The 25,785-nt window shown below is 31.3% G+C and overlaps 4 protein-coding genes and 1 long non-coding RNA gene across 6 annotated transcripts; 3 read left to right on the top strand and 2 right to left on the bottom strand.

Annotated features, from left to right (window-relative positions):
* Positions 1–544: 544 nt before the first annotated feature.
* On the bottom strand, positions 545–6,337 carry LOC109599631 (regulator of nonsense transcripts 1). The gene is made up of 12 exons (XM_020015644.2): positions 5,945–6,337; positions 5,654–5,887; positions 5,421–5,600; positions 4,461–4,673; positions 4,010–4,401; positions 3,284–3,938; positions 2,808–3,223; positions 2,353–2,717; positions 2,046–2,286; positions 1,794–1,989; positions 1,454–1,739; positions 545–1,397 (listed from the first exon to the last, which is right to left on the bottom strand). Exons 1-11 carry the CDS (start codon positions 6,122–6,124, stop codon positions 1,464–1,466), a joined length of 3,348 nt encoding a protein of 1,115 aa, XP_019871203.1. The 5' UTR covers positions 6,125–6,337; the 3' UTR covers positions 545–1,397; positions 1,454–1,463.
* Positions 6,338–7,439: 1,102 nt separating this feature from the next.
* Positions 7,440–8,250, top strand: LOC109599618 (uncharacterized). Its single transcript, XM_020015633.2, has 2 exons — positions 7,440–7,689; positions 7,745–8,250. Exons 1-2 carry the CDS (start codon positions 7,499–7,501, stop codon positions 8,082–8,084), a joined length of 531 nt encoding a protein of 176 aa, XP_019871192.2. The 5' UTR covers positions 7,440–7,498; the 3' UTR covers positions 8,085–8,250.
* An 825-nt stretch (positions 8,251–9,075) lies between these two features.
* LOC126264908 (sodium channel protein Nach-like) lies at positions 9,076–11,879 on the top strand. The gene is made up of 9 exons (XM_049964627.1): positions 9,076–9,192; positions 9,243–9,403; positions 9,461–9,608; positions 9,659–9,789; positions 9,840–10,041; positions 10,375–10,555; positions 10,608–10,767; positions 10,820–10,920; positions 10,972–11,879. Exons 1-9 carry the CDS (start codon positions 9,076–9,078, stop codon positions 11,217–11,219), a joined length of 1,449 nt encoding a protein of 482 aa, XP_049820584.1. The 3' UTR covers positions 11,220–11,879.
* A 3,257-nt stretch (positions 11,880–15,136) lies between these two features.
* LOC109599609 (protein obstructor-E) lies at positions 15,137–24,307 on the top strand. The gene is made up of 4 exons (XM_020015626.2): positions 15,137–15,292; positions 21,662–21,892; positions 23,133–23,321; positions 23,374–24,307. Exons 1-4 carry the CDS (start codon positions 15,253–15,255, stop codon positions 23,694–23,696), a joined length of 783 nt encoding a protein of 260 aa, XP_019871185.1. The 5' UTR covers positions 15,137–15,252; the 3' UTR covers positions 23,697–24,307.
* Positions 24,308–25,149: 842 nt separating this feature from the next.
* LOC109599621 (uncharacterized) lies at positions 25,150–25,770 on the bottom strand. Of its 2 annotated transcripts, XR_007547456.1 has the most exons (4): positions 25,604–25,770; positions 25,507–25,554; positions 25,364–25,451; positions 25,150–25,309 (listed from the first exon to the last, which is right to left on the bottom strand). It is a non-coding gene; the product is annotated as an uncharacterized LOC109599621 (long non-coding RNA). The 2 variants fall into 2 exon arrangements; XR_002191567.2 differs by having other exon boundaries at positions 25,507–25,768.
* Between the last annotated feature and the right edge of the window lie 15 nt (positions 25,771–25,785).

Below are 25,785 nucleotides of genomic sequence, written 5' to 3'. Positions count from 1 at the left end.
TAAGCGGAAAAAGGAAATATATGTCAGATTTTTAATGTTTTTATCAGTGAAGATCAGATAAGCAACTTCTTCACCCAAAAAAATTGGTGCAATCTCTAAAATAATGTATTATTAATCATAGATATTTTCTATATAAGAATTTTTACATACAGTAATGACCATAATTAAGGCAATTTATGAAAGTATTATAATAGCAGCTGCACTACTTGCTTCTTCTATTATTGTGGTTGTTATACAACTAGCCAATTTAATTTTAGTCTTTAAAAATTGCTTACTTTTTTATTTTTTAACAGACGAAATTAAAGTAATTTTTTACTTTATGGTCTTAAAAAACCAATTTGGAAATGCTTAGGATCATATTCATTAAACCACAGAACATTGAAGATGTGTAGTTTTAAGTGACAAGTCTAAATTTAATTTAAAAAAAAATGATGGTTCTATTTATTTTAAACATTCTATGGGGACAAATTACTGTATATTTTTTGTTTTGAAGTTGTCAAATATAATAAGCTATAATAATATGAAATGTAGAAATAAAATCATATTCTGGAAATTAATTTATTGAAATGATTATAATGGAGAGGTTTACTAAAATTAATTAAACATAATATGGTGCTCCAAAATTTGTGTATCATAATTTCTGCTGCTGATTATTGAGAACGTCTCATATGTGTTCATTCACTTAATATGGGACAAAAAATTTGATGGATTACAAGCTATGATGACAAACTTATAACAAAATTCCCAAAAAATAGCAATTATAATTCCTGTAACGCATATGCCAAATTAATATTATAAAGAACTAACAACTATATAAATATTAAATTATAATTTTTTTATAATGATACAAATTATCTCCTTTATAAGAATTGGTAATGCTACTAGGGTTGTTTATATTTATATATTATATACTAACACTTTTATAAAGTATTAGTGGTCCACATTTAGATTTTTTTTTAACAAGATAATAAATTTACTGTTGATGCCAAGCCACATTACCAATTGCTAACAATAGGTTTGACAAACACATAATTAAAAATAAGGCTAAGATACATACTGATAAAAAATGAATGTTAGTCACAGCATTTGTGTTTTTTTTTGTGTGTGAAAACAATCATCTACAGGCTTTTGAGAGGTAAGAGACACGCTGATGTGCCCATTCCTCAGTTTGATTGTAGAAGTCGTCGTGTTCTCTTGGTCACAAAGGTGCTACATGACATTGAACCATCATCTTTCTCATTGTTATTTTTTTGTTGGTTTTCGTTTATTATTCGGTATTCGACGTCATGGACCTGTGTTTGCTGCTGCGTTACTGACAATTTGACAATCGACAATCAGATCATTCACTTGCAGATTTTCAGTTAACCGCTCCCGCGATTCTTCTAAAACTTGTCCTTCTGAAAGAAATTAAATTGATACATTGTGTCAATTTAAGTATTTATTTCGTACTAACCGAAATGCAATCAGTATGGTTGGGAGAACTGGGCGCTGGCTGGTTGGTAAAATGCCGAACGATCGCCTTGATAGGTAGAGTCCTGGGATAGAAGTCCGTCCATTTGGGACTGATACTCGGCCATGTAAGGGTCCTGGCTCAGCTCAGCTTGTGACAGACCTGGTTGGCTTAGACTGAAGCCGCCGCCTGGTTGGGATAGACCTGGTTGCGACATGCCACCTTGTTGTGTCAGTTGCATTGTCTGGCTAAATGGTTGACTCTGGTCCTGAGACAGACCTCCCTTTACCTAAATTAAAATCACATGAATATTATAACATAAAAAATTTTATGGTATTATTACTTTTTGCCTGGTGGGAATTTTCCTATTTCTTTGCGGTAGGTTTTGCTGTTGACGAGCTTGTAGAGCCTGTTGATGCTGATTGTAGAAACGAGGCGGTATATGGGCCATGTTCATAAACATTCCAACTGGGACAGGTAGATTCATACCACCGGCTTGACTTCTATCCGATGATATGTACGATATTGGATCGTGAGTCCTACAACATCAAATAAGACAATTGCAAATTCCAATAAGAGTTTCAATTATATTTACCTATTAAACATGTCTAAGGGCATGCCAGGAGTTTGAGCACCAGGTGCAGCTCTTTGACCATAACCAGTGAATTGGCCATTGATTGCGGCATTAGTGCGATCGTAGACAGAACCTGGAACCATTGCCTCGCGTGCATCAAACATTGAAGTTGACATAAAGTGGGAGCCGGGATTATCGCTGTTTGTTAATTTCTTAGGTTTCGCAAATTGGATCATAGACTCTTTCATGTTAGTCAACGGACCTAGAAAATAATATAATTTTTTTTTTTTTTTTTTTTTTTTTTTTTTTAAATTTAATTGTATCTTACCTTCTACCAAAACTTTCTGTTCTTTGTAAAAACTCAACAGGTGATTCCACAAAGGTTGCTTGGACAAAACCTTTGGGTTCCCTACTAAAATAATACCATACTTGGCTCTGGTTAATGCAACGTTTAAACGACGGGGATCATTCAAGAAACCTATACCCTGATGTTCATTGGAGCGGACACAGGACATAATTATGATGTCCTTTTCGCGACCCTGGAAGGCATCTACACTAGCTATTTCAATTTCCTGATATAGTTTACTGTGCAATGATCCTTGGTACTGCATGTACTGCACCAAGTATGCACGTTGGCCTTCATAAGGCGTTATTACACCTATCTGTTCTGGTTTCACTCCCGAACGTAAAAATCTGAAAAACAAAGTTAGTCAATTAGTGTCCAATTTTAATATTTCTGCTTAATATGTTATAATTTAAAATGTATATTATGAATTTCCTTACTTTGTCGCGATTTTTTCTACATTAGCCGCTTCAGTTCTGTTCAAATAACTTGTACCTGACCCGGCGATTTCCTCCTGCGCTTGGGTCACCAAGAAGAACATTGGCCTATCCACAATAGGCCAAGGAAAATCGATTTTGGTCAGTTTACGATCCTCTGCACTGACGCCGTTCTGCAAACTGCCCTCGTAGAAGAAGTTGGACGGGAATCGAGACAGTTCTGGATGCATACGGTACTGCACCTCCAGTCTGAATGGTCTGATTCCAAGCACCACCAGACGTTCAAACAGACTCTGGGACAGTCCTGCTCTGGCGGCCTTCTTGCACATGACAACGGGTCCCAGTTGACAGTGATCACCGACTAAAATCAATTGTTTCACGCCCAGAACCACAGGTACCATGCATTCTGGTTCTGTTGCCTATAAGATATATCATTTGATATATTTTGTAAATTTAAATTTATATAGTATATAAATTACCTGCATGCTTTCGTCGATTAAGATTGAGTGGAATTTCAGTCTAACAAGACGTGGATCTCCGGCACCAACACATGTGCAACAAATAACATCTGCTGCTTCTAGCAGTTCCTTCTCAGCCAACTTTTTTAGCATGCGATAACGTTTCTCATCGACGGAGCTCAGTTCTCCGGTCTCGTCCTTTAATTGTTGCAGCTTTTGTAATTCGGTGTTTCCTTCCATTTTTCGGATCTGATTGTGTAGAGCGAGGAAACTAACAGGTGAATCTATAGCTTCACGTGACTTGGCACACAGCCTGACCACTTTGAGGTTGGTTTTGTGGATCTTTTCAGTCAGTTGGTCAACGGCAGTGTTACTGGGTGCGCACACCAAAACCGGACCGCCCTTTTGTTTGACAAGTTGATAAACTATGGTAGCAGAGGTGACAGTTTTTCCGGTACCAGGTGGTCCTTGAATGAGAGACAGTGGTCGTTGGAGGGCGTGTTTCACTGCATAAACTTGCGATCTGTTCAAGTCTGGAAGGTTCGGGGCTGAAAAATGCTTGGGAAGTTGGCAGCGAAATAGCACGTCTTCGACTTCGTGGCCCAGGAGACGATGGTAGATGTAGGCCGACACTGAGCTGTCGTCCACTGCAAATTTTCTTAGCGCCAACTGCATTCTAAAAAACATTTATTAATGCCATTGTAAAATAAATTTATTATAGGAATATTTTCCTGGCATGTTACCTACCTGTCGAAACTCGTACTCTTCCAGATGAAGTCGACGACAAAGTTGCTACTGCATTCACTTGGAGCCCCGGCCCCGTTCTTGAGCTCGATGCCGATGTCCTCGCCGTAGTTATCGGGCACCTTGATCACGTGTCCGACACCCGCCCACGACTTGTGCATCTCTCCGACGTAACGTAGCCGTAACTCGTCGCCATGCATCAACTTCATGTCGCCGTCAGTCTTCGCCAGAGTGAAATAAGCGATCGTCTTCTTATTGAGTCCTACGTCCCACCGGACTTCTATGTTCTCCTGAGTCTGAGACTCCTTCAAGCGCTTATCGTAGTCCGCCTCTAGTTTCACGAGTGGTCCGAAAATGTTCTGATATTGATATCCGTCCTCATACCGCAGAAGCACCTGTAAATAAAACAAATCAGTTGAATAGATGTCCCAACTTTTAAGGGGTGTGTTTTTACTTGTTGGGGTTCCTCATCCACACCGGGTTTCTCCAAGTCTTGGAAAGTAGCATCGACATTCTCTTTCCATAGTTCTTCTAGCTTGTTAATTTGCTGCGCGGATATTTGGCGTGCACGCAATTGTTCCTGTTCCGAAGGAATTTTTACAAGCCACGTCAAAAAACAACGGTCAGCAATCAGTGGTTTCCACTGATCTTGATCCCAATTCATATCCTAAAACGATAAAAATATTGTAAAAATAATGAAAACCTTAATTTAAAATATATTTTAAGTGATTGTAAAATTTATTACCTTCCAAGAGTTGTTAACAGTAACATTTATTTATATGTAAATTAGAGTTTCAAATTACCAGAATATACCATAGAATATTAAGTGCACATTGTGATTATGAGTCATATACATAAACCATTGAAATTATGAATATGTTTGCATTTATTATGAAAACACTATAGTAAAACTTAACACTACCTTTCCCATGAAGTGGGTTGCTTATTAAAATTTAAATATAGTGGACATTTATGAATTCTGAAAAAATACATGAATATTTATGTAATAGTATATAATAAATTAATGGCAATTTGTTAATAGTGCACTACATCATTTATAATCAAAGTCCATATCTAAATTTTTTTTCTAAACTCAATAAAGAAATAATTAACATTTTGGGTACATAGTTAAAAACTTTCAAGCAACATTACACAAGCATTCACAGAAGTCACACAGTACATACAATTTCAATAAGTTTATGACTCATAAAATGTAATGATTCGAAGTCAATATTTAAAGTATTGTTGTGTACAAACTTTATAAACAAGGCCAAACTTTATTACTTTCAGAAAAGATAATTATTTAATGTTTTATTTTACTACATTTTGTCTTTGTAACATAATTCAATGACAAATATATAAAACAAAAAATAAAGTCAAATGAAATTATAAATATGAAATAGAGTTGACCTACCTTGAGTGAATTTTGAGCAGCACATGGTTGCCTACATAGTAAAACAACAACAGAATCAGCTTTTGCTGGTATAAATCCCAAAACAAAAACATTTCTAACACCGCAACTATAACATTCTAGGATGGTTTCACCTAAGGGCCCATCTTTGTGAAGAGTAACTTCCTTGTGCTTTGCCCTAACCTAAAAAAGTCACTTAATCACTTGAACCACTCATGGAATTTTATTAGACTTACTAGGTGATTGATAATGTGACTGCCAGAGGTGTTGCCTCGTCCATTACAAAACCACTTTTTACAGCAGTTGCACATAACAACACAATTCGGCTCGTGGATGCCGCAATACTTGCACGCATAATCCGGCAATTCTTTTGCATTGAAATAGCCCTCCTCATCTTCCTCCTCGAACTGAAGCTCACCCAGGGCGGCCGTAACCGCCTGCACCTTGTTTGCGATATTATTGTTGTTCACCTAGAAAGACGTCACATGAGAACCTGGAGAAAAACGGTGACCTTGCCAAGTGCTAACCTGTACACCAGCGATTTTGGGGCCCGCCTGGTCATGTTGTGATGCTTGCGTTTGTGACGGTATCGTGAAATCAGTGAAATCACATTCAGAGCCCTGTGTGTCCGCACCGATGAGGTCAGCATCCTCGGTGTCCAGAAACGTGAGCGTTTGCGAACTGGGGCCGTACGCGTCGACACTCATTGTCACGGTATGATTGAGGTCAGATGGGTGCTTGGGGACCGGACGGTGGTCCACCGGTTACGTCGAATTACTGGATACACTCTGGAAAATGACAATTCGTTGTCAGGTCACTTCAAAATCTTTACACCTATGATAACCGCCATATTTCTCTGACGAATGAATTGTTTTATATCATCATCGGGTTATTTCCTTCAGAGTGCGCGCCAACTTCAAAACGTAATACTGAACTTCAAGTAAATTATGATTATGAGTGAAAACAAAATGAACACAAATGTCTTTGTAACAGTTAAATGATATGTCAGAAGTCGAGTACGTTGCATTTCTATTAATTGCGGTTAATAACTAAAATAAAACACTAACAGGCAAGCCGTAATACGCTGAAGTAACCGTTGTCGCATACAATTTTATCTAAACACTCTAATCCAACCAGTCGTTGCACAACATAAAATTTTGTTGAAATATTACTTTTTACTTTAAATTTCTATAAATATTGACAGCAAAGATGAGTAAACTAAACGTAATTGACATTTAGTAACACATTGGGTGAAAAATGATATAAAGTTGCGTCTTTTACCAACTTCATTGGCAGTTTATACTACTTTAATATTTTATACAAGGTGTTTCCAAAATATGTAGTTAAAATTTGGGAGCAATTAGAACCCATTCAATAATGAAGATAATCTAATTAAAATTTATCTCTTAGTTTTTCTGAAGTAAATACAGCTCCTCAAATTTAAATTTCAGATATTTCTGTAGCTTTTTACATAATGATACAGTAGTGTACATATTTTATACTCCACTGTACAATTTTTAAGCCCATTAAATGCATATTCTTTGCACCATTTGAAAGGAAATAAGTACTCTCAACTAGTTTTGATTATTTCAATTATAATGTTCAAAAAAATTCCTATAAATTGACCTCCAAGGTAATTAGATCTTAATCCATTTGAATTTACAGAAGAAGATCTTAATAAAGAATATAGTAATTATGTTCTCAAGAACATCAAGAGTAAGTTTAAGTACCTTAAATTCATTTTTAGTTGCAAAAATTTATTTTTCTGAGTCAATCCTGTTGATTATCTTAGAAATTCATTATATTTCCTATTCGTTTAACAATTTCTGAGACAAAATAAAAAATGATATTTATTATAATATAAATTTTAACATTTTTTTTTATATATTCAAATATAATATTAAATTTATTGTCACTTTTCCTCCCATTCTAATTAAAAGTAAATACTTAAGTTATGTTTATATGAGTTTAATAGTTAGTATGTTTCCATGCCTTTTAAATAACCATAAACATTTTGACACTGACAATCAATATTTTTTGGTATCAATTTTTAAAAATTTTGTGTTTTTCATATTCCGCGAATGGCTGACAGTCTTGATAAATCATCCAATACATTAGAAAGTATATCATTAATTGAAGCAAATATTAAAAATCTAAAGGATGAAGTCATTAACTCACTTCTGGAAACGGCACAACTGGCACAAACAAGAATCCTGCAGATTCAGGAAGAGACCATTGCAAAAATTCACGAACTTGAAGACGATGATACCAGGTAACATTTATTCATTTAAAATTGAAGTTTAAAATTGTAATTTTCTATATTACAGCGATGCCAGGAAATACATAACTTGTGCCAAGGATGAGGGTTGCAAGAGAATGAAACAAGTATGGCACCTCTCGCGAGTTGGCTTACATAATCTTTCTGACGAATCTAATTTTCTAATAAAAAAACTCATGAATTCCGTTAAAGATTATAATTCGCAGTTGAGTACTCCGATTGAACAAATGGTGGATGATATTTTGAAGGCCACGGGTTATAAGGCATATGACCTCGTAAAGGTTCTGAAAAAGAGAACAAAAGAACTTAAGAAAGAATTAGAGAAAACTTCAACGGCTGCCAAAAAATTTCAGAAAGCGAAACAAAAAAAGGCTGTCAAATATAAGTAATCTGAATTTTTATATTGAAGGTCATGTACTAGCTCTTAATGACCTAAAGAATTTCAAAAGTTGTTTATAAAAAATACATTAATATTGAGGAATATTAGTCATTAATTTTAGGTTGTCCAAAATTATAAATATAGAAAATTATTGTATTTCATTTAAATATTTCAGATATTTTTAGTATTATCTGGAGTCTGTTATTTCTAAAGTCACAATATTAGAATATTAATTTAATATTATAATTAAAAATTGTTCTAAAAATTATTGGAATATATACATACCGATCGAAAAGTGTTTACTTTGATTTGAGAGAATCATCATGTACAACAGAGGCACTAAAAGTCTCCAGTTCTGCTCATCTCTGTCGTGTATGATGCCTCTCTTATGATTTTGTTGGTGTAATTATAAAACAAAAAGTATATTATAAAAAATGTTAATGTTAAATAATAATCATTAAAAATCCTTTTCAAAATTAAAGTTGCTATAATTACGTTCAGATCAATTTAGAAAAATATTTATAATTTCAAATATCTAAATGTAGATACTCAGAGATAGAGTGCAAATAATATAATACATATTTTAATAAATATAACAATTTAATTTATATTGTTTATAATAAAATACTAATATTCATATTTGTAATTACTGAATGAACATAATAATACTTTAATATTCGACTTGGTTTCAAACTCTAGTATTTATTAATAAGGCTATTATTTATTTAAATTAAAGTGTGATAATAATCATACATAACTTCAGTTTCGTGTTTCAGAAGGCATTACATAAATAAATTTTTCCATGCACCCCAACAATTTATTAAATTATGTTATCCGTTCAAAAACGTGAAAAATAATATTAAACATTCAAACGCGATAATTAATTATTAATAAAATGCAGACAGTCACGCCAAGAGGTTAATTAACAAACAAGAAGAGAGTACGTGCAGACCATTACAACAATATCGCACAACTTTTTTTTAAGTAATTGATGCTGCAAGATGATACTAGAAGAATACTTCGAACATGCATACATCACTTGCGTTCACTATTTTGTGAACAAAAAGATCCACTGGACTGAGAAATTGTTTTGGGTTTTGTGCATTCCTGTGTGTATTGTAAGTTTAAAATTATTGAACAGGTTACGATAAATGATAAATTGTTTTAGATATGTGCTTATTTGGTTGTATTCACTACCATTAAAGATTACAACGATCAAATTGCGTCGTATACAGTTGACACTTCTTATCTAGATTGGGTAACTCCGTTCCCTTCAGTCATAATTTGCGAACTTAAAAATGATGTGAAACTTAAGAAAATGCTATCAGAGTAAATAAATCTTTGGAATTATTTAGATTTTTAATGTTGTTTTATATTTTCTTGCAGTTGGTTTCCGAAGGACAAAAATTTTGATGAAAAGGTTGACTCTCTTAGAACTCTAGCTTTTTATCAAGGATCGTTGGAGAATGTCGCTACTCATTTGAATCACCCTGATGAAGTGGTCAATAATAATTTCTCTTATTATACAAATAAGGTTACTTACAATATTTGATGGTGTCTTAAAAGGTTAATTATTTATTTTAGATAAGAGCAACCTGTGTGGAATTATTAAGTACATGTTTGTATAATGGCGTAAAATTTGAATGTTGTGAGGGTTTCGTTCCGGTAGAAACAATTTGGGGCCAGTGTTACAGCATAAATAACAAATTCAACAAGTAAGCGTTACAATACTAATTTGGAAATATAAAATTATAGCATTCTTTAGATATCAAGGGAAAAAAAATACGTTCTGGATTAAAAGAGGTGTGCATGAAGGCCTAGGGAATATATCCTTTGAATTGAGGAAATCCGAAGTTGCAGTAGGTATATTTAGTATCAATGAAGTTTTGTCTTGGAAATCTTTGAAAAGCATGGTTATCGACAGCCTGTTCTCAAATTTTGAGTATACAATATACATCAAAGTGATTGTAAGTAAATAATTTTAAATGCTATTACTTTTAGTCAATTAAAAACTTAATTAAAATTGGCTAAATAAAAATACCAGACAATACGCTAAAGTCATTGTGTTATAAAAAAATATGAATTCATTTGAAATAAATTAGTAGTAATTAAACAATTTAATTATTAAAGAAAAGAACAGTTATAAAATATAATTAATTCATTTAATTAATTCTTAGATGGCTTATTTGATTTAAACAAACTTAAACAAATCAATTAGAGAATATTATTTTAATTGTAAAATTACTATAATTTAAAACTGTAATAAATTATTAGCAATTTGTTACACATTTATTTTCAAGGAAGTAGTGACTTCAGCAGACGCAGTTGCTTTACCGGTGGAGAAAAGACAATGTAGATACTCGCACGAAAATAATCTAAAACGATTTCCATACTATTCAAAATCCAATTGTGAGATCGAGTGCCTCATTAATGCCCAATTGAAATATTGCGGTTGTTTTGCTCACGTATTACCAACAAGCAGTAAATTCTGAAATATTGTTTCAAGTCTAAATCATAAGAAACGAGTTTTTAGATGCGACAATTGAATGTAATTTAAAAGGTCTTGATTGTACCCTAAAACATGCGGCGGAGATAAATGAGTTGTTGAAGAGTTGCTTTTGTCTTAACGCTTGTACGGAGCTTGAAGTTTATTTTGTTGGCTCTGTTCCAAAATCTCCTACGGAGCACTCGCCGTGAGTGGACATTAAATTAATTGTGTGATAAAAAATTGTGAACAATTTTTAGATTTCTCGAAAAGTGGGCAGAAGTTCGTGTAAATATAATTGTTCCAGCCCCGTCTCTGAGGTATTACAGGACAGTCGTGAAGGGACCAGTGGATCTTCTTGGTGATGAAATAATTATCTTTAATTGGAATTAAAATAAAAATATGTTTTTAGTTTCAGTTTGTGGGGCACTAGGACTGTTCTTAGGTTGTAGCCTGATGACTCTCGTACAATTTTTCTATTATTTCTTGATACGACCACTTGAAGAATTTGTCCGGTCTTGGAGAATGAAAAACCAAAATGAAAGCAAACAATTTAAGAATGGCAAACATACAATGTTCAAATCATTGCAGAATCCTAACACTGTTATTTATCAACCACAATATTATATATGCACTGGTGCACCAGTTAAAGTTAAATAAACCAGTGAATATTCACCCAGTTAAAAAATATTCTTGTATTTAGTTAGTGTTTCACTCGAGTTGTCAGCATTGCATACGATTAAAATAAATCATTTGTTAATTGGGTCGAAATATGCGATAAACATCATTAATCACAAAATTAATTAAGATAAGCGCGGATGCAAGTTACCCGTCTATGCAGAAATATTAAGAATATAATAATAAAAGTGGACTGTTATTTCGAAATTGTAATTATGCCGAATTCTGCGTTTGTGAATGAGAATGAGTTCGTGTTTCGCAATATTCGTTGCCCAAAGACAATGGACTTTCATGAAGTGTTCTTGTGCGCTAAGGAAACGTATAAAATGTGTTTATAGTGTTCAAAACAATGGAGTTTTTCGGCTCGCACTATTAGAAATTTACATGAGATTGTTACGGATTTGCTGAAGAAATAAACTTTTTAATTAATTTATGTCTAACTAATGAGCACACATAAGCATAATCCCGAACATTGTACTGCAATAAATAACATGCTTGATTTTTTTTTATTTCACCTCCATGTTTTGCGAGATAGGACCAAATTGGTTTTTGCAAAGCAACAACAAAGAAATAAATTAGATAGTGGTGGTTTCATATAAATTGTCTGGGCCTTTGGCAATTATCCTGACGTTTTAAGATTAAGCAAAAAATTATATTTATAATGGTGACACTAGACACAAATAACCGAACTATAAATAGAGACAACTCAATAAGAAGACCTGTAAGATCAATTAATAAATTAGATTCTTTTACAAAACAAGAGTGTTTTGTGAAGTTGGTATATGTAAATTTATTTAAATCATTTTTTAAAACCATTTCAGTAATTCATGAGTCACTCCATGATGGTTATTTTTACGATAGCAAGTTAGTAATAATAATAATGTGTTTTTATCTGTAAATCAGTGGCGGACAGATGGGTGGAATATTAGTATTATTGATTGAGTTTAAGAGTCAGTAAAAAGTTATACATATTTGTTGTTCATTAGGTTTAAACCTGTCTATTAATACATTGGAGTTGAACATCAAGGTTTTCTTGAAATCAGTTTTTACGATGGAATTAACCAATATCAAAGTTCCCACGTAATATTGTATCAAAAAACTGGATAGATTCCACATTAATTAAGTGAGGATAACAAAATTAGGCGTTTGATAATTGCCAAATCTCTTCTTGTACTTTTTGTAAAAACCTAGATAATTTTTCACGTGTCTATTATTTACTATTGATATTTTTAATAAACTGTTTAATACTAAGGAGGTCAAACATGAGGTTTCCTTAGTTCTAAAAAATCAGAATTTTTTTCGTGACATGAATTTGCTTGTAGAACGTTAGAAAAAATAGTCATTATTTTGCGGAATAGAAGAAGTTAATTTAAAGAATTTTATGTTATCTTGAAAGTAGAACGTTAACGACGTAAATTACTTTTTCAGATACCTAATAAGATGAAAAATCGTATTATGCAAAATAAAAATAAGGGACAATTTTAGAAAATTTATTATAAATGGATAAATAATGACTTTCAGAGTTCTACTGAAAAGTTAAATGGCTGAATAATTGATTTTTAACCATTATTCAGACGAATTTACTGATGTCGACATAATGCACAACATAATGCACGAAATTAAAATTTTTCTAAATATAATTATAGGTAGGAGACAAACGCCACCGCTGCATCGAAAATTGGTAAAATGAAATAAAAACTAATTGTTGAGTTGAACGTTTAGTACATCAGATACTTCTAACTTTAAAATTTTAACCTTTAAATGAAAGATTTTTTTAATACGCTACTGATTTATAGATTGACTGCATCACTTCGATTTATTTATCTCGAAAAATGTTTTGAAATGTCAAGGTTATATTATCGGAAGAAAAACGGTAAGAAACAATTCCAATTATGCTCATAAGGTGTCGGATGCGGCGACCTTGTAAAGATGCTAATTTCATAAAATTTGTAATTATCAAATCGTGTTATAATTACACAATTAACATTTTTTCGGGCGTGAGAAAGTACACCCAAAAACCGACATCTGAAAGGATCCTTAGATCGAAGATATTTTTCAATGTCATTTTTTTATTTACAAATACAATTGGATCATAATGCATAATGCAATAGTACGAATTGCGATCACGTTTGTAAACATCTTAAATTGATTGACATTTGGATAAAGTTGCTACAATTATGACCACTACTGTAAGTTATATATGTATATATATATATATATATATATATATATATATATATATATATATATATATATATATATATATTTATATATATATATATATATATATGACCACTACTGTAAGTTATATATGTATATATATATATATATATATATATATATATATATATACATATACATATATACATATATACATATATGTATATATATATATATATATATATATATATATATAATATAATCTAATGCACAAATAGAAAATATGTCACAACTTGAAATCCCCAAAAGTAAATTTCTATTTTTTACTTTCTTGTTTCTATTTAGCCATTTCACACCTAAGTGCTAAATGGAAATTTTCATGTAATATTAAACAAACTTTGTAATATTCAGTTTGATATATTAAAAAATAAAACCTTATATTTAAAATTTTCTCATTTTTTTGTAATAATTGTCTTTGATAAACATCAAAATCAAGTCTTTTTCAAATGATGAGAATAAAACAATTATCAAATTGTGAATCATTTATTAAATAACCTTGAATTAATTTGGATGATGTTCGACGAGAATTTAATATTAAATTTATTCATTATTCCTACTTATTCGTGAGAAAAACAATAGAAAAAACATGTATTTGCTGATAAAAGAATCACTGAAAGTGAAATCTCCTTTAGATAGTACCATATTCTTTATTCTAGATTTATTATCAAGTGTTATGAAAATGGAACAAAATTAATAAATCAACTAGTATACTGAATACTAGTAGAGTATTTGTTTAAAATTATTAATTAAAATAGTCAAGATAAATTTGTCAGTGATTTACAGTCATAACAAGATTTACATTTTTATAGAAATGACAGAATGCATTGAACTGGTAGTCAATGTATAAAATAATTGAAGAAAATTGCTCTAAATTTCACTTTGTCACAAATCAATGCCATATGAATACAAAGAAAACGCATTTGTTTTTATTATAGTTCATAAAACTTTCATATATAGCAGAAAGTTAATTGATTTCTTGAGAATTAATAATGACCATTAATGAAGCTTTCAGAAGAAAAAGTCGTTAAAAAAATATTTAATTTATTTGCTGCAATGTATGTAAAATATCTTTTATTTTAAACCTTCACACAAATTGTGAAATTTGACCAAATAGATGATACTAGAAAATCAAATATTAATCAAATTTTGTAGTATTATTCATTTTATAGTTTGTTTTGAATTATTCATGATAATGGTCGTTGTTTTAATTTTTTTATGTTTACTTTGTGATAAGATGGGAACCAAGACAAGGCTAATTCTATTGTCTCAGATATATGGACATTTTACTAGATTTTTCTTGTCTTCTAAATAAAACTTTTAAATTTAAGAAGATAGGTAGTACATATTTATGATATTTTCAGAATTTCTGAAATGAAAAAAATGCTTGATTTAAATTATTACATATCGTATTGATTCAACCAATTACAACGTCTTCAACATCACTTCTTCCTGACTGTAGAAATTAGGAAAAAGTTACACATCATCTTTCTAATACCTGGAAAGGCATGATAATTTTTGCGTGACACAATTTCCCAAAACTTATTGTAGTGTGAAGTACTTGAGATTCTGTTGATGTAAAACTTAGAGGATTGTAATGGTGGTGGTGGCAACTTTCCACCTAAGCAATTGAATGGTCAGCGATCAGGAGAACCCAGTGTCAAAACCGGGTGATCGTCGTTTCGGTTCTTCAGTGTACGTTCAACGTTGCCTGGTACAATATCGTTCTAGTGAGAGTAGGTGGAAGTGACCGAGTACTATTTAAATAAGGACATTTTTTTCATCTTTAAAATAAAAAATGAAGAGTGAAATTTGTGTTTTGGCTCTAGCACTCTTCGGTAAGTGTGAAAATTTTGATTAATTTTAATTTATTTTTTAAACAACAATTTAATATTAAAAGTACTACTATATATAAATTCACAAACAAATTAGTAATTTACAAATTTCATAATTATAAAGCTCAATTAATCATTTAATTAAATTTCAAAATATTTTATATTAATTTATTTTAAAAATTTTAGAGAATATTTGTAATATCTATTACTTTTTTTTCAAAAAATAAAAAGTTCAAAAATAATTTACATTAGATTCCAATGGTAAAAAGAGACAAATTTCTTAAAATATATATTTAAATGATAATTAATTTAATTTGTTAAAGGTGCGTGAAGTCTTAGATCCAACTATTTAAGTTATCTTTAAAAAAGAAAACCAATACTATTAATTACTTTAACCACTTTATGACACATCCCAAGGGAAACTTGTGTGACACGCAAATTTCCATAATTATTTGTTATTAGAGAAAGGTGATTTAGTACTTGTTTAGAAAACTGATACAGTCAATCTTAGATTATTATTAAATTTTTAAATGGCATTTTTTTCTATTTCTTTAATAAAATAAAATATAATTTTATTGTTGACATGCAGCTACGTGATTATTATTAATCGATGCTTACCAATAATGTAAATGATTCTACATTCTTGATTAGCAAATCATCACGTTTGAGAGGGCGTATTCACAATGGAAGGTTAAACGTCAGCAGTAAAAGACTATGAGGTTATTAACAATGTTTAGTGGGCTTAAATTAAGAATTCATTGGTTCATTGGAAGAACTTTTAGATAAAAAATTACGAATTTTTGATACTATCAATTTAATTGTTGATTATAATAATTCATATAAATTTGTTGTAGGCGTTGATAGTTCTTCCAAAGATGTAAATAATTGTTGCTAATAAATGATAATTAATTTAAAAGTGGTACATGTAATTTTCTCTTCGTACATAACAATAAGTTATTTATGTTTTGATGTTTCATACAATTTTTACACTGTAGCGGTTTTATTGTTTTGTGAAGAATACATAGAAGATAAAAAAGAAAAGAGTGTTTTCTAAAAATAATCGATCCGTCTATTTTTAAATGAAAGGGTACAATTTTCAAAATTTCTTGCTATATATATATATTAACAAGAAAACATCAATTAAAATTACAAATACCTGCCACACCAAAAATTCCCAACATCGTATTATCCCATAAACCAACATATCAATTCATCATCAAAAATTTCACTCCGAGCTACGTAAACGGTGCGTGCGGGTGTTGCGTCAGTATGTAGGCAATATCGGTAGATAATAATCATGTCTTATGAAACATTATATCATTCGGAATTTCAATCAAACACGGATCCGAAAGATGCGGCTCTAGCCGGACGAGGGCAGACGATCGAAGGTGATCGATGCCGGAGGAGAGAAAGCAGAGAAAGTAAAATTCGCTCTCACGATCGACGGACCGCTAAACAATAAACGGCGACGAACTCAACTGGGAGAGCAAAATGTGGAGACGTCAACGGTGCGTCAGAAATGAAACGCTATCGAAAAAAAACTGTATTTCCCTTTTTAAATATTCTTCCCTTCTGGCCTTCTGGGCTTTATTAAAAAATAAAAATATTATTGTTATTATATTTTCCAGATTGAAAATTCTTTATTTCTTTCAAGTTTTTATTTTTTGCTATTTTAATTATTTAAATAAAGTGAGTATATATTTTTTTAAAATAATTTAAATTATGTGGTTTCTTTTCCTTTGTTTTTCTTTGACTGTTCATTTTTATACATTTTGTAGATTCATCAGTTTCTTCATGCATTTAGATTAATATTCATATATAATGTATACTTTCCAATAAGTAGATAAAGATTATTAAATTAAATTAATTTACTTTCTTGGGATATTTTAAATTTCCTTGGTATTCAATGTATTAAATAGATATTTTTGGTTGCATGAGATTCAAAAACTCAAAATGAATCTCTATACCTTTTGGAGTCTATATTTTTAAATTTCATTTAAATTATTAAGTTTAAATAAACATTCCAAATTCCTTATTTATAAATTACATCTTTAAAGTGTATAGGTTATTTGGTTTCCTTATATTTTAAAATATTGAATTGAATAAAAATAATATTGTAATTATATTTAAAACAAAATAGTTGGAAGGCACGATCTCGTTGTGCAACTTGTATTATAAGATTTATATGTATTATCATTGTAATAATGCAACTTTTCAGATCAGTCGACGAATATGGGCAGATTGCATTAGAAATTGCATGATATAAGTCCACTGAACTAAAAACCATTATGTTCGATATCTCTTGCTAAAATGGGATGTTGGCTACTCTCTTGTCCTACATGTTTGATTTTCGTTCCGTTCCGTTCCTGAACAGGAGTCAAACATTCTTACTGCAAGGATAACAATACATCACACGTTATGCAAATTGAGGCAGTATTGTTTAAAATTCATAACGCAATGTTGGGCACGGTACGTTATATAACGTAATATTTAAATCGGTTTTCTCATCCTGGATAAAAATAAATTGACGTCAGAATCGGTAATTATTGACGGTTATTCGATATTTTGATCGTGCATTTTATATAACGGTACTGGTGGTTTTTATTACGGTACAATTAAGCCGTTTAATTAAGATTTATTTACCAATATTAATATTTTAAACTGGGTTTATGTATGTTGTGTTTTAATCCTGGATAATATTTTATGTAATAGAAAGAATTATATAAGAACATACTATTAAGATGTCAAGTTAGTCATTTCGCTGTAAATCCTGTCGTATATGATTGATTAACTGTTCCACATTCCAAAAGCGTTTAGAGCAAATACAATGTGTTAAAATTGAATTGAGTTTAATTTAATTTATGGGAAATTATTATGTGTTTTAGTTTTTTATGTTGTTGTTCTTGCAACACGTTAGACTTGTGCAACTAATTCAAAACAATAAACAATAACATAAACATTAAAGCAGCCATTTTAAATTAAAACACATAATTGTGACAACAACCGGTCTTGTTCAAAATAAACTGTACGGTCAAATATGTGCAACATATATTTGTTGAAATTTATTATGGGACTATAAATTAGGTATATCAGATTAATGAATTATTATATTGGGTTAGGAAAACACATCAAAATAGATGGTTGAACGAATTATCCATTTAACCTAAAATTTAATGGAGTTTGCAATTAATTTTTAAAAATAAAATGACCAACTTTAATACTATTGTGTCCCAAACCATTAGTTGCAGATGCGCAGATCAAATAACGGTAGTTTAAATAAATAATTGTTTAGTATTTTCAGAAAGACACACACAGATCAAACACTAGTTTCAAAATTTTAGGTGAAGTTAAATTAAATTAAATTAAATTAAATTAAAGAAATCATAAATAAGGAGAGAAACGGACTAATTTTAGCACCCAGTGTACCTCCATCTTTGATTAGGGATACTTTCTTTAAGTACTCAAGATATCAATTAAAGGTTTTAAAAAATCGGTACAGTTTTCAAAATTTCTTCTGTGGAATGTCAATCTGGTTCGTAGTTGATGTTTATCCCCACTGTGCACTTGATATTTATTTGAGGGTTACAGTGATGCATCACTAGGTCAGTCGACGTTTAATGGGAATCAAAAGTAAAAGGATACGCCTAGCCTTGAATCTCGCTCGAACCTCCTTACGTAACACGTACAGTACACGTATTTTTTACTTGTTATTATTTCACGGACTGAATATTTCTCAGGGAAGTCAGATTACCACCAGCACCATAAATCACGCAAGCCACTAAACGCAAGAGAATTTTAATTGAACTTATCAATTCTTGTTTTGCCAGTAACAAATTGTACATGGAAATGTACCCGGTTTGCTGAACTTTAGTATGTGTTTATTTTGCCCGATCGGTGCCGGGTGTTTCATAATGGTCTTAAACAATGCGGCAGTGCGGCACTTAATCTTAATCTGCTTTGTCTGGACCTGAAAAAAAGTCATACTTAACATACGTGACAAAAGGCGTTTTCTAAGCTCGTTATTAATTTTGTTGATTATGTGATTGGATGTTTTGGAAGATGAATGAATAGGTTCTGGATCCTGATCTTCGTTAAAACTAGTAGACGGAACATAGAAAAATCTTTCGAAAGGACACCATCGTACTTATGTTTATTGAACCAATTCGTGTTCAATTGAAAGTTCAGGGTCACGCTCAATCTGCTCCACTTTCTCTGTTAGACATCGCCTAGCACGATCGGTAATTAAACTGATTTTTCTAGTGTTATTGAATGCGCACTCAAACAATCGGTAATTGTAGCAGATGGGGACGTTTTCACTTTTCATATTCATCAATATTAATCCGCTAAATGAAATTTCAAGTGCATGTCTGCAAAGAAAGCAAACGCTTGACATATTTGCATTTAATCTTGGACGTTTCAATCGAATCGCACCAGGTGATTGACTTTTCTCCTCTCTCTCCGTAAATTAATGAACAAGAAATTATCGAAAGAGTTCAAGGAAAAGTTGTTCTAAGCCGCTAATAAATTTTGGATGCAAATCTTTCCCATTTCCATTTCCTCCTATCTTATGCAACACCTGTGAACATTAGAAGTAAGAACAAATTATTTATCCGTATGTGTGTTTCCTTAACCTTATGAATGACCTTTAACTACCGACATCTATGTAACCTCAACCGCCCAACCGTGTGCTCACTTTCTCTGAATCCTTCCTTGAGATGAAACGTCCCGATCAAAAAGATACCAACTCTTTATTGTAAATGTCCATTTAATTCGACTTAATTGCGTTAATTAATTAATTTTTCGTGCGAATAATTTGAAAATTACATGTAAAAGTAAGAGTATGTGGGACAACACAACAATGGAGCTAATTGGATGTTCTATTGCATAACCATAACCTGAGTTGAAAAAAACGTTATTAAAATTTAAATTGCATGCAATTAATTTCCTTTATGACCGTAATTCCTCTCTAAGACTAAGTGGTTTACGTGTGCCGTAAATTCGACGATTGTCCTTAATGATAATTACCTAATACTTCACCGGACAATTATGTCTAACACAATCAGTTTGCACCTGGTGTTCTAGTTATTAAATGACTTTGTTTTGCTTATCGCAAAGAAGGTGTCCGACAAGAAAATGCTTCATTCATCGATAGATGGATTTCCTTCTATTCCACATCTTTACAAGACAAAGAGCTACATAAAATTCATCTAAAGGTTAATAATATAAATAATTCACAAAGACATTGTTTAATTTACAAATTTTCAATGATTGAGTGTGGTTCATTGGAAAACATGTTACGTCGCTAAGCACAATGAATCGATGACTAGAATATTAATTGATTTTAACCAGAAATACCGCAATCTATGCAGTGTAATTATACGGTACCAGGAATTCGAAGTAAAAAAGATCGATAACCTCAGCACTTTGTTTAAATGATTTTATAATAAATTACCATTTAAATTTCTTTCACAGTCAATTTGGTATTGGTAATAAATATTATTTTATAAAAAACAATTTAATTTGAAAAGATTTAAATCAAAAACGACGAGTGACCACTATTTAACTAATAATTATAATTTATAATTACATTAATTTAATACTATATAATCTACAAACAATACGTAGATATTAATGAAAATATAATTAACATTAATCTTTTATAAGGACATGATAAATTTATTTTAATAAAAAAGTTGTGAAAATAATTAAAAAATAAAATAATATAATAAAATACACTTTCATAATAAATAATTTATATACAATTACATATTTTCACATCTAAAAGTAGTAAATTTAAATAAGGAAAAAGAATCTACTAAACAGTGTGTATTTCATAAGTTCCCTTTTAGAACATCTCTACATCCATACATAATCTCAATGTATATGGGTGCACAACTTAATCCCAGCCATCTAAAATTGATTAATCCTTTACATAACTGAAATTATCGTATCGCCAATTAAACGAAATAGAAAGATGCAGATTAAACCGAGCGAAGTGGGACAGTTTCCCGAATCTCGCAACGGCACAAGTAAATTTAATAAATTAATTACAGACACGTACTCCATTATTGATCTACGTAACGTAATGCTACAAAATACCATTACGAAGAATCTGTCTACCTACTTTCTTTCAAGAATCTCTCGATTTGTAATAAGCCAGTTATGCAATTTGCCGGCGTAAACAAAAATGTTTTGCCACCTCGTCTCGCGTTGATAAGGAGACGATCGTTATGAAAGCGTAATTTAATTGGAAGGATAATAAATTGACGCGTTTTGCCAAAATGCGGTGTCGTTTCGATACGGTTGCGTTACTTTATGGAATAATTGTGTAAGATGCTCACTATAAATTGACTCTTATGATTTTTCTTTTAGGATGTGTCAGTGCGCAACAGTTGAAGGGAAACCAGGAAGATCCGTGCAAGACCAAGTCCAGGGTTGTGGGCGATGAAACGTACTGTGACAGATACTGGGAATGCGTAAATGGACAGCCCGAATTGTACGATTGTCCGAACGGTTTGGTGTATGCCGGTAAAAATAGGGGAGTGACGGAGGGATGCGATTATCCTTGGAGGTCAAACTACTGTGATGGAAAGCAACAAGCCAGTAAGTTCAGATACAGGAATTTTTTGACTTTAATATAATATAGAGATATAATTTATAAATTTTATTTATTTATTTGTTTATCTATATTTTGTATATGACAATTTAAATTAAATTTTATTCAATTTCAACTTGAACTCAAAAATTCATTAACATTTTAAAAAACTATTCATAGTAAACATTAAAAATAGTTAATACTTGGAATATTTAAATATTTCTTTCCGTTGAATGAAAAATAAAAACGATTAATTGTCCGAATCATACAATTATATTTAGTAAAAGAATAGTAACATTTTATGTAGATTTTATAATAAACAAATGATGAAAAATTTGATCCATTTTAGGTTTCACTTTAACGGATAAAGTTGATTACCTGGAGAAGTTTCATTCTAAACAGTTCAGTAACAAAGATATATAAAAGTACTGAAAAAACTTCTTTTCTATTCTATTTTATTCCGCGAATTATACCAACTTTAGTGTTATATCATTTTTAGTCTATCAACACTCAACAATTTAAATAAATACAAAAGTAAATCAGATAATGTTTCTATAGAACATATTAATTGATTAATTTTATACTTAAGTTAATTAGTAGTTTTATCCAAATAATTATTCAAGCAATCAGCAATAATATATTAATTTATATGTAATATTGTTAAAAAGAAATCTTAAATTTTTCTACGAAATTATCTTTGAAATTGATCGCCAATTAACCTAATTTTCTTATATAACACCAAGACTCAAATATGAATGTGGAATAGGTTCAACAATTCGTTTGCATAATTTACAACCAGTATTATTTTTCTGTTGTATAATTACAGATGCCCTAAATGTTACAAGATGTGTGTTTTCCTTCACACATATTATTGAGAAATAATCGTGAGATCCTGTTCCTTGTTCACCGCCCGTTCTTCCTATATAATTAGGTTTTTTACTCACATCCATACAAATGATTATTGGCATTTTGTGTTGTTATATTCAGGTTGCGTATAGCAATTATCAAGATGATATGTTTATCAGATCGTCTTAAAACCGTATCAAGGACAAATGAAAAGTAAATGGATGCAAAATGTTTAATGTATTGTAATTGCGTTCTGTAATTTGTAATATATTAACACGGCCTATTGCAACTTACTTGCGGAGTTTACGACATAAATATACTAATTGGCAGTATAACAATTCTTATGGTAAAATATTTCCAAGAAAGAGAGAGGTTTGGATCAATTGCATATTTAATTTCCAGATGCCCCAATTGGAACCGAGCACTGCGACTGGTTGTACGGCATCTTCGGACACGAGACTTCTTGCACAAGATATTGGACATGCTGGAACGGCACCGCTACAGAACAGCTGTGCATCGGTGGACTTCTGTACAACGAACGCACCCACTCCTGTGACTGGCCCGAGAATGTAGACGGATGCCAAAAACATCGTAAGTTGCTTTCAGGTTCCCTGAACCTCCTCAGTGATAATTGTGGTTTCAGCTCTCTGCAACGATGATCCAAACGGCAATGTTCCGTTGGGTAAATCCTGCAACAGATACTGGCAATGCCAAGGGGGATACCCACGCCTCCAAAGGTGCCCAGCCATGCTGGTGTTCGACCGCAGATCGCTCAGGTGCGTGGTACCACCAACCGAGGATTGCGACGTACCAAGCACAATCCCACCACCTCTGGCTGAAGATGACGACGAACAGAACATTCCACAGAACAACCCCAAGAATAGACAACAGGGAGGTGGAGACTTCCCCAATCTTCCACCCGGAGCAATTCCAGTGCCCACCAAGAACAACAGGCCTAGAAATTAAATTCGTGTAGGTTTAAGAATTGGAGAACGATCACGTTCTAATAAACAGGGTGACACTAAAGTGTCGTGTGTGTCGGCATAAATAACAACATTTAAAAATCCATAATCAAAACTGTAGTATTAGGCTCAGTTATTTAAATCACGCGTAATTTTGCTGATTTACGCAATACATACGGTGCAAAAATCCATTTAGTAGTTCGATTCATTTTTGCACCGTATAAAAGGTCACCACACCCTGTAATTTTAAAATACACATGGAATTAGAGACATTTGTATTTTCATACCAAAAAACCCAATACAATTTTAAATTTTCCCTAGGATAGATTTTCACAGCAATGCGAATTATGCAATAAAACTTAATTTATTTCACATGTAATAAAATAAAATTATGTCTAGTGTTTATAAATTTCACTTTCACTCTCTTGACTGTTCTTCGTTGGTTCGTGCCTTTCTCTGTACCACTAAAACGGTTTCTGCTAGTGCCAGTATTTTTTAATTTCTGATATTTCTGTCGTTTACTTTGTTATGCAATGCGGATACGTAATTGTTCTGTATAAAATATTATGTGTAAGTGTAAAATATGGTACGATAAAATAAATATATTTTACTTAATTGTGCTTTATTTTGTAAAATAAAACGGTAATTGAATTTTAAATGGAAACTCATGTTTTGAAAAATATGTTTTTGGTAATTTATGTGTTTTAATAATTATATTTTTTGATTTTTAATTGATATAATATAAAATATGTTTTTGGTAATTTTATCTCGCTTTCTGTGGGACTTTTATTAGAAGTTTCTTAGAAATCGACTTATTATTTGGAAGTGCATATCTGGTTAAACAATTTCAGATAAATTATGAGACACCCTGTATAATCTTTTATAGACATATATAGTAGGAAGTCTTGAAAAGCCCAGAAAGTAGATTTAACCACTTCATGATGCCAAACTAAAATTATTTAAAGCAGCTTAACTGTGTCTAAAAGTGGAACATTATTTATCATCTTTTGAACATGTAGTTCTGGTTTAGTTTTTCTTCCTTGAAAATATGCTCTTTGTGACCATTAACCATTGGCTGAAGAGAAATTGTGAGAAAAATTATAATCCAGCTTTATCAAAAGAGAGATAAACAAGAAGAAGCCTTTTAGCATAGGCCCCCTTAAACTGATTTATGTACAAGAGATATATTAAACAACAATCTCCATATACTATTTAAGAATTGATGCACATAATAAATGTATTTTAACTTGAAAACGATCCTAAAAATAAATCTAAAATAGTGACGGATTGATTAAAAGACCAAAGAAGAGATGTTTTGTCTTGCCCGTCCCAATCTCTAAATATCAAACCTGTAGACAACATTTATAAGCAAATTTGACATAAAAATTGTACAAAACATAAATAATTGCTATAATAATGATCACTAGTGCGTATTCTTGATGCTTATAAAATTATAATAATTTCCAAATTCTTCACTTTATTATATTCAATTAATTGGGCCAAGTACAGAATTATGTTAAACAATATTCCATCAAGTCATAATATTACATATATTATTAAATTTTCAATATATACATATTTGTTTACTTAACCGCTATCATTTTTTAAAACATATCCCTAAAAGTGAAACTATATAATATATTGTAAGTTGATTGATCTAAATAAAAATACCCAATATTTGTGCATTAAAAGGATTGAATGTGGTTCCAAAATAGGTCCTATAAGTGGATGCATTTGAGCAAGATTTGCTATTATCCAGCTTAAAAAATAAACACGTTATTGCTAGGTAAAAATAATGTCTAATAAATACTTACAACAACCAACAACAACATGCCATCATAATTAACATTAAACGTATAATTCTGAAATAAGATTACTGAAAGGATTTAAAGATATATTTTGAATACCAACGGTCTATTGGGTCCATGGGGCACTAAAATTGGTAAGATTACTCCGCAAGCTAAGAAAAATATAGATCCTATTAGAGTATGCCAGCCGTAAATATACATTTATATTTTTTCGATACCACATTTGACAGTGACACATACAAGTGTCATGATTTTTCTGTAAATGCAGAGACATATGCAAACGAT

Source organism: Aethina tumida, chromosome 3 (genome assembly GCF_024364675.1).
Source record: "Aethina tumida isolate Nest 87 chromosome 3, icAetTumi1.1, whole genome shotgun sequence".
Lineage (NCBI taxonomy): Eukaryota > Metazoa > Arthropoda > Insecta > Coleoptera > Nitidulidae > Aethina > Aethina tumida.
The sequence above is the reverse complement of the archived record's forward strand: the minus strand, read 5'-3'. Positions and strand labels throughout refer to the sequence as shown.

Bases quoted from the DNA above. Each gene is read 5' to 3' on its own strand.
- LOC109599631 (XM_020015644.2), bottom strand. From the start codon at position 6,124: ATGAGTGTCGACGCGTACGGCCCCAGTTCGCAAACGCTCACGTTTCTG. The intron at 5,601-5,653 runs GTAAGTCTAATA...TGACTTTTTTAG, and splicing joins GTCACATTATCAATCACCTA to GTTAGGGCAAAGCACAAGGA. The intron at 2,287-2,352 runs GTAAGATACAAT...ATTATTTTCTAG, and splicing joins ACAGAAAGTTTTGGTAGAAG to GTCCGTTGACTAACATGAAA.
- LOC109599618 (XM_020015633.2), top strand. From the start codon at position 7,499: ATGGCTGACAGTCTTGATAAATCATCCAATACATTAGAAAGTATATCA. The intron at 7,690-7,744 runs GTAACATTTATT...TCTATATTACAG, and splicing joins CTTGAAGACGATGATACCAG to CGATGCCAGGAAATACATAA.
- LOC126264908 (XM_049964627.1), top strand. From the start codon at position 9,076: ATGATACTAGAAGAATACTTCGAACATGCATACATCACTTGCGTTCAC. The intron at 9,609-9,658 runs GTTACTTACAAT...TATTTATTTTAG, and splicing joins TCTCTTATTATACAAATAAG to ATAAGAGCAACCTGTGTGGA. The intron at 10,768-10,819 runs GTGAGTGGACAT...AACAATTTTTAG, and splicing joins TCTCCTACGGAGCACTCGCC to ATTTCTCGAAAAGTGGGCAG.
- LOC109599609 (XM_020015626.2), top strand. From the start codon at position 15,253: ATGAAGAGTGAAATTTGTGTTTTGGCTCTAGCACTCTTCG. The intron at 21,893-23,132 runs GTAAGTTCAGAT...TTTAATTTCCAG, and splicing joins TGATGGAAAGCAACAAGCCA to ATGCCCCAATTGGAACCGAG. The intron at 23,322-23,373 runs GTAAGTTGCTTT...TTGTGGTTTCAG, and splicing joins AGACGGATGCCAAAAACATC to CTCTCTGCAACGATGATCCA.